This window comes from Temnothorax curvispinosus, unplaced genomic scaffold (assembly GCF_003070985.1).
Source record: "Temnothorax curvispinosus isolate PA1 unplaced genomic scaffold, ASM307098v1 QBEX01015223.1, whole genome shotgun sequence".
NCBI classification, from domain to species: Eukaryota; Metazoa; Arthropoda; class Insecta; order Hymenoptera; family Formicidae; genus Temnothorax; species Temnothorax curvispinosus.
The window spans coordinates 45,045-53,675 of NW_020225003.1; the positions used below are offsets into that span (position 1 = coordinate 45,045).

The 8,631-nt window shown below is 29.8% G+C and overlaps 1 protein-coding gene across 1 annotated transcript; it reads right to left on the bottom strand.

The window, feature by feature from the left end:
* Window positions 1-1,967: 1,967 nt before the first annotated feature.
* On the bottom strand, window positions 1,968-7,595 carry LOC112465482 (nose resistant to fluoxetine protein 6-like). The gene is made up of 13 exons (XM_025033045.1): window positions 7,382-7,595; window positions 4,893-5,137; window positions 4,632-4,819; window positions 4,251-4,528; window positions 4,028-4,151; window positions 3,667-3,832; window positions 3,504-3,583; window positions 3,337-3,429; window positions 3,134-3,263; window positions 2,788-2,965; window positions 2,555-2,703; window positions 2,140-2,469; window positions 1,968-2,076 (listed from the first exon to the last, which is right to left on the bottom strand). Exons 1-12 carry the CDS (start codon window positions 7,593-7,595, stop codon window positions 2,251-2,253), a joined length of 2,064 nt encoding a protein of 687 aa, XP_024888813.1. The 3' UTR covers window positions 1,968-2,076; window positions 2,140-2,250.
* Window positions 7,596-8,631: the final 1,036 nt, after the last annotated feature.

Here is an 8,631-nt window from a genome sequence, read left to right on the forward strand (position 1 = left end):
GCGGTGTCTTGAACTCGGTAATGTCGTAGGTGCGTTAGGCCCAAGGAACTGCGCGGATCACTTCCCCCTGCGGCCGGCGTTCAGCCTACCTCCCGCTAGATACGACATAATATAAGCATAGTTTATGTAGATTGAAAATTCAGAAGCCACAGCTGCAGAATACAGGCAGATACCATAGCTCATGCGCATATGGCTTCTGCGTTTTGCTCATGGCTCCTGCAATTTTATGTGCTTCCACCTCTAAGGTATATCGAATTCAAGCTTGATTCATAAGAATCGACTTAAAAATTCTCTAGCGGCGCTTTCTGCCAAGCGTAGAGAACCTTCTTTTCCGGCAGCGGTGGTAATACGATGTAAGGATACGAAATCTCTCCAGATAAACATGAAGCAAATGACTCAATATATATTATATAAGTATATACCTAATTTACCTAAATAGAAATCTTCCTCCTGACCGATAAGTCTATCGACCTAATTTCGAAATACGCACGCGATATCGAAACTGGCGATACCTGCGCCGCCAGCGTCGAAAAAGTGAAAGTAACGTTTCTGATTATGACGTCATCATATAACGTCGGCGTTATATTTTTTATATTAAATAATTTTTATATTAAAATTTATTTAATATATTAAAAATTAGTATTTTATATTAAATACTCTAATTTTTATATTAAGTAATACCAATTTTTACAGACATTGTAAAATATTATATACTTGTATATATTGTATATGTATATCAAAAATATATATTGTAATATTAATTGTATATTAATATTACAAATTAATATGAAAATAATGTAGTATTAATTGTATAATATTAATTGTGTAAATGTAATCGGATGTGTGTATAATAAGACGGAAATCATGACGCGTTTGGTAAACCGTTTACTTTTTAAAACTTTAGAAGTTTTTATTTACTAAAAGATTGTTAATAAATTCGGGAGATCTTTTATTCAAAATTTTGTATTAGAAATTATTACTATTAGTACAAGTAATATAATTTATTGAATAAAAGTGTGAAAAGGTTCGATGTTAAAACAATGATCATTTACCTGTAAAATTTTTGCTCACAAAAGTCGACATTCGCATCTTACAATTAGATATGAAATAACAAGTCAAATTAACATAGTTTTGCGAAATTTCGGATTTCAGATTATCATCCGTTATAAAATTCAGAATTTAAAACGTCATATTTTATGTTGTTCTCGATGAAATATTTTTGCGAATTTCGTATTATATTAAATATTTATATTAAACAAATTCTCTTAAATTACGTTTGAAAATTTGCTCGTGATTTTTTGAAACTTGTAAAGTCTATCTCGTTGTTGAAAGTAAAACGGGAATTAAATTGAAAATAAAATAGAATAAATGATAAAAATGTAAAAAAAAAACGTATTCTAAAGAAAAGAGGACCGCTGATCTCAATCCGCGGGGGTAGTGGTGGGCCTCTATTTCTGTCGGATGTAATCCGATAAAACAGGTCACGTGTATCAGAGAATATTTAAAGATTTTAAATTTTAATTTATATATATCTATGTATATAAAGGATTTAAGGATCGAGTTAAATAGTGAGTATAATATTAAAGCTAACTAGTAACGCGCGTCTCTGATTGTGATATCTAGTATGGACATATTTCATATGTATATAACTTTATACATTTATTACTTGTTGCAAATGGTATACAATATTATAAGAAAGTTACATTACAAAATTGGAAATATAATGTACAATATGCAATAATCAATAAAATTATATATAATATTTTTTTTACATAAAATTATTTAATCAATTAATTTAATCAATTTTTTTTAAATACAAAAATGTTTAATTAGGTTTACTTCTTTTTCCCAATTAATTGTTAAGTATTAAAGTTTTTTTTACAATAATTATTATTTTCATTTTTAATTGTTTAAATAAATAGTAAATATTTTTCTCCAAAGTGTCCGGCCACTGAGACGTTTACCTTATTGGGATAAGAAGATTCTATTCCTGCAGAGCTCGAGGCAGAAAGTTCCCGTCTTGAGGAGATGTCGTGACAAGCGAGCTGGTACGCACGGTTATAGTGGACATTTCCGCTGTTAAAAGGAAAAATATATTTAGTCAATCGTTAAAACAGAAAGAGAAAGGAGAGAGCTTACCTCAAGGTCTGCAGCAGTCAGAGAAGTACAAAAATTAATTATTCAAATCTTGTTCTTTTTTATGTAGAGGGTTGGCAAATGTCATCTTCCGCCAGGCAAAAAGGCTTGATGTTACTGCAACTGAATCTGTACCAACTGAATATTTTTGGTTGCTACAATCGAGTTGTTTGTTCCGTTTGTTCGAGTTGTTTGTTCCGTGGAAGATTCCATTGTGTTTCTATATGGCTTAATACACATTTTATATAACAAAATGTAGGGCATCTCGAACATCAAAGATAATAGGTAGGAACAAAGGTACGTGATTATAATGTATCCCAATGTCATAGTAATCTAGAACCAAAAGTTAAAAAAAATTAATGCATTTTTTACAATATTCCTCTGTTAATGCTAAAATTTCAAATATTTGTATACTTACACGGGGCAGAAATTCAAAATGAATCGACGTTTCACTAAATAGTTGAATTGCTTGTATGATGACCGGATTTATAAGATAAGCGCAGTATGTGAGCCTGCTAAGAGGAATCCAACCCTTGAACGAGAATAATTGATTACCGATGCCTATAACAAAGCAAGTTAAAACATATCACTAACATATTAAAAATATGCCGATTTTTATAAGATGTATTTATGATTAATGAATAAACGAACCTCCGCCGTGTTTACTGGAGCATGCTATTACAACACATGCAATACATATGGCCCAAAGTGTTCTGTTCAGTGCTACATAAACAGAAGTAGCTAGAACGGATATGTATCGGTTGTAGGACAACAGTAATACGAATCCTCCGCAAATAATAGTTAGGCACCAACACAAAATTATATGTTTCTGAAATGTATGTCAAATTAATATAATACATTTTTATTTATGCGATACTATATAATTAATTCATATGAAACTAGTTAGTTTCTATAGAATAAAAGTTTATATATTCCCTAAGTATTTTAATGACTATTTATTTTCAATATGTTATAAAAACAAAGAAATATACTTTACCTTTTTTAAAACAAAATTATTCTTTAATTTTGCCAAAATGTGACCCGTGATTATTCCAATAATAAATGGATTCATTCTCATCCATGGTTTGATATAGAAGATATCTGCAAGATTCTCCTGTTCATCAAATCTGTAACAATAAGAATCCTCTTAACTTCCTCTTAACTTCATTTCTCAATAAGTAAAACACTTTAGTAACTTACGTTTCGACATATTCGTATTTGACGTATGAAAGATAACCATTAAGAATAATTGAGCCTATTAAAAGTAGACTCAATATAGCGGCATAGAAGTATCTGAAATTTATAATATATTTATTCAAGTATACTCAAAGAAGACATTAATTATAATAGTTGGTTAATTAACATACCTAGTTGAGAAAATTAATAAAGCCATAGCGATGACATAGAATTGCATATCATTGGATAGATACCAACTCCAACTCATGCACTGTAATGCAATAAAAATTTTATAAAAGTTTTATGCGTTTCCAAGTATAATTTCAAATTGATCGTAATCAAACGTGTTCGTACCATTGCATCCCATCCAAAGAAATTATGTATGTACAAAAGACTTCTCCACCAATATTTCGCACAAGTTTCGTGCGACCTTTCGTACATGTAAAATTGTGATGTTTTTTCGGCCCAAATCGACCTTACCAGCTCTATTAGTAACACCGTCATGTAAGCCGGTGTCAGCCTTAAAATGAAAAATTTTATTACAGACGCGTATAAAAAAAAGAGAGTTAGTATTTAGCTTACATTGAAATCAATATTCAAATTTCTTTGTAACAATGTAATAAAAACTTACCGAAAAAATCTTTTTAATACGTGATCTTTTAATTCAATTAATTTTTCTTTGCGACCAATCGGTACTTCGTTCCTTTTAGCTCGCAAATATATATAATTCATTAACATTAAGCATCCGCTTGAATGAAAAAATATATCAACTGCTAGTAATCCCATGTCACCTATGATTTTATTATTCTCAGTGAACCTCCACAGCCGTACTTTATTATCTGTCAATACAAATAAGCAATTTTTGTTATGCGTAAAGAGTAAAAAAACAAAAGAGCTAAAAATGTCTATTCTCTAGAGATTTATTATAAATTACTTACCGAGAGAATTAAATGTATAATATACACCATGGAACAAGATTATCGAACACATGCCTAGAACTTTTAAGCAGTGAAAAACGGGTATTGTGCCGGCGTCCAACTTTGTGCTAAATATTTTTTTTGTATTTGTGTAAGCGGAAAAACATATTAATATTTCTCCAATTTTATTTTTCCGATATGCTGCAGATACGTTTACCACGTTACGTTTTTGATATATAAATATATCATATATTGTTCCGATTAATGTTATGAGGAAAGAAAATCCTATTAAGCCAGCACTGCAAATAGAATATTTGTCTGTTGAAGCTTTATATTCTTTCGGAGGATTAAGATTAAAATTACTTATAATATTATTAATCTTTTCTGTCATATAATACGTACCAGATGTAATACACTCTATGAGGTAGCTTTTTGTTATCGTCATTTAGATCTTTAACCTCGATGAGCTGAAAGTCCGCGGGATAGAGATCATTGAAGATAACTCTGTCACGACATATTTCCTCCAAAATTAAGCTTAGATTATTTGTAGTGCATGATTTTGGTAAACAGAGTCCGAGCGTAATCACATCCTAAGATAAAATTTTATGTATATATTTAAATATCAAACACATTCTTTATCACATAAAGATTTTACAAACTTACCTCGTCAAACATATTTACGTGATATTGAATCGTACTGTTGTGTCTCAAATAAGCTACAAAATAATTTATTTGGAAAGGTGGAAATTCCTTTCGCGGATCGCGATAATGCGTGTTATTTAGTATTTTGTGCTGTGAGATCTGTAGAGGAGCCTTATTCATCGTATCGAGACACTGACTACGACTGCCCAGCCAATAATTATTTCCGTAAAGGAAACCCGGTTTAAAGCCACCACTGGAATCTAATACTAAAAATAAAAATTACAATGTTACTACGTATGCAAAAGCAATAAATGACTAATTTTTACTTATAATTAATTAATCACGCATTGTTGCTTTCTCATTACAAGAAGCTATTTTCGTAAACAAATTTTTTCTTAGTTTTCTGTACCAATGTGTTCAGAATGTTCTAAAATTACATTTTTACAAAATGTGTGTGTTTAGATATCGGACTCAATTTTTTTTAAATGCTGAGTATTATTATTATAAATAAAAGTTGGTATTTAATTATGGTAAGAATCGATGAAGGAGTTTATTTTTTATAAAATTTTGAAATTTTTGAGAAATGTCTGGTAGCTATTAGCTATAACTTGCGCAAATTTTGAGATATCGCGCTAATTCTATTATATTCTTTATTCTTTTCTACCTCTATTTCATATATAGTACTTTAAGATTTGATTAGATTTAGCTTTATACGCGATCAAAGGTCCATATGCGAAGTTCATATTGGACCATGTAGCCTGAACTCCCAAAGTCAACATCGATTTGACATTGCGCGTCGATTGTGAAACCCCACTTGGGCTACTAAGCTAACCAACTAACTAGTTGGTGTATTGAAAATACCAATACGTAAATATGGTTTTAGCCATCGCTTGTTATTTATTAAAAAGTTATTAACAAATGTAATTAAGAAATATAACAGTTTGTGACAATACTAAGAGAAGTAATTTGCTGATATGTGTACTTATTTGAAATGCATCAATGCAGTTTTGCTAAATATCATTTGCCTAACAGCGGCTCAGTTAAATAACATTTGCCTAGGAAAGTAGCATTTGAACACAAAAATAGATGGGCAAAAAGCCATTTGACTAAGCAGATAGCATTTGTCTAGTCAAAAGCTATTTTCCTAAAATAACTTATTGTTAGCTACGACATATATATATGTATATAGCATATATATACAGGGTGTCCGAAAAATCGCCTACTCCACTTCGGGAGGTGATTCGGGACCCAAAAACAAGCAAAAAAGTTCATACAAACATAGGTCTGGAAATGAGCCGTTTCCGAGTTATAGCCACTTTTATGTTCAAAAATCGTAATTTAGAATCCGCTTGACATCCCTCTTTCTTAATTATTTCTTAAATTAAAAATTTTTATTTTTAAATATCAGTTAATTCATTAAAACTTAAACGATCCATTGATGAATACGGAAAGATTAGATACAATCTAAAAGTAAGGTGTTGTTAAATAATAATTTGAAACTTATTGAAAAGCCTTAGATTTACTTACTGATTTTGAATAGCCGTGAAAACAACTGATTTCAAGTAGCCGTGAAAACAACTGATTTCTTTTAAAAATAATGTAATCGTATTTACAAATATTGAAAAATTAAAAAAAAATAAAAAAATTAAAATTAAAAAAATTAAAAATATTTAAAAATAAAAATTTTTAATTTAAGAAATAATTAAGAAAAAGGGATGCCAAGCGGATTCTAATTTACGATTTTTGAACATAAAAGTGGCTATAACTCGGAAACGGCTCATTTCCGGACCTATGTTTGTATGAACTTTTTTGCTTGTTTTTGGGTCCCGAATCACCTCCCGAAGTGGAGTAGGCAATTTTTTGGACACCCTGTATATATATAGAAAGCAATTAAAAAAACAACTACTCATCTTTAGCTTGTATTGCATATTTTAATTGATCAATTTTACAATTCTTGAATTCTATTTAAATTAAATATATTGACTAATATCTTTTAATCTTTTAATCTTAAATTAATAATAGTATTTACGAAAATATTAGTGTAATAAATTAAGAGATTGCATTTGTGTTTATCATATTGTATGTTTGGAATGTACGATGTATCATTTAAACCGAATATATGTTCTGTATATGTATATACATATATAGAACATATATAGAACATATATAGAACATACGATGATGTATATACATATGTATATACATATATAGAACATATATCTGGTTTAAATGATACATCGTACATTCCAAACATACAATATGATAAACACAAATGCAATCTCTTAATTTATTACACTAATATTTTCGTAAATACTATTATTAATTTAAGATTAAAAGATTAAAAGATATTAGTCAATATATTTAATTTAAATAGAATTCAAGAATTGTAAAATTGATCAATTAAAATATGCAATACAAGCTAAAGATGAGTAGTTGTTTTTTTAATTGCTTTCTAGATTTTAAATTAAAGTAAATGGAGTTAATAGCGATTCAGTTATAATTTTACGTACCTTTCAAGCTCCATAGTATTCGTTGATCGACTGCGTCTCGGAAATCTTTCAATTCCTTTCCACATGTTGAGTTGAGAATATCTGCCTTGGAAGCAATGGCATAAGCAGGATATGTACGAGTTAAATAGTGCTCGTATGTACGTGCTTCCTGAGTATGTACAGAGGCATACGCAGCTAAGGTCGTACAGATGCACAGAATATACTTAAGTTGCATTTTTGCTTATGCACTTTTGCTTCCTTATAGAGGATTTCTCGTTACCGTGATAAATATCTGCACACTGAAAAAAAAAGATGTTGTATCAACAGCATCAGTGTAATTGAAATAAAATTGGTTGATGCAACTTCAATATTAATGAACGAAATGCATCAGATAGTTGATTCATAATCCATGGTTTATACTTTGAACTTTAAACTTTAATATCGTCTAAATGGTTATATTTATGAAAACATAAGAGACCTTTTTTGTAGATCGTTAAATTTTCTACAAATACATGTATTTCTTATTTTATAATTGTTGATAGTCGATATGATACAACATTCATAAGAAGCAAAAACAAGTTTTATAAAATTTATCAAACTTTAACTTTGAATATCTTTTGAACGGCTGAATTTATGAAAAAATGATAAGAGATCTTTTTTGTAGAGCGGTAAATTTACTACAGAAAATCTATATGGCACAATGCTGTATTACTGTTTGTTGGATAGTTATAAAATTTTTTCTATCTTATTAAATAAAAAATAAAAAATTGCGATGAGCGACCTGTTAATATTAATATTAAGGGCTAAAATTTTAACAGGTATCTTATTTTACCTTCCTGCAAGTATATATGCTATTCGTGAAATGAAAAAAAAAGTTGCTCCAAAATGACACACCCTAAAATATATATATATATATATATACTATATATGTATATATATTTCTGTCAGGCGCTGGTGCTGACCGCAGGTCTCGCTGAGTTGCTAGTGAGGGTGATTCGTGGCACTTAGCGCGCACAAAATTTACTCGCGATTCTTTAGGTTGGCGAACAACAGAAAATTGTTTTTAATATAATAGTAAACGAAAACTGGGATGAGTATACGGACTCAAAAGTGAACTGTCTCGTGCCGGATTGGAAGTGTGTCCAAGTGCGTAAAGTCGCGATATTTATACAGAATTAAAGAGGCGGGATTATTTTTTAATATGATTTGATTGGTGGAGTTCTTTTCCGATCGTGACGTAACTATTTTTTGCGTAAGTGCAAATTTCTTCC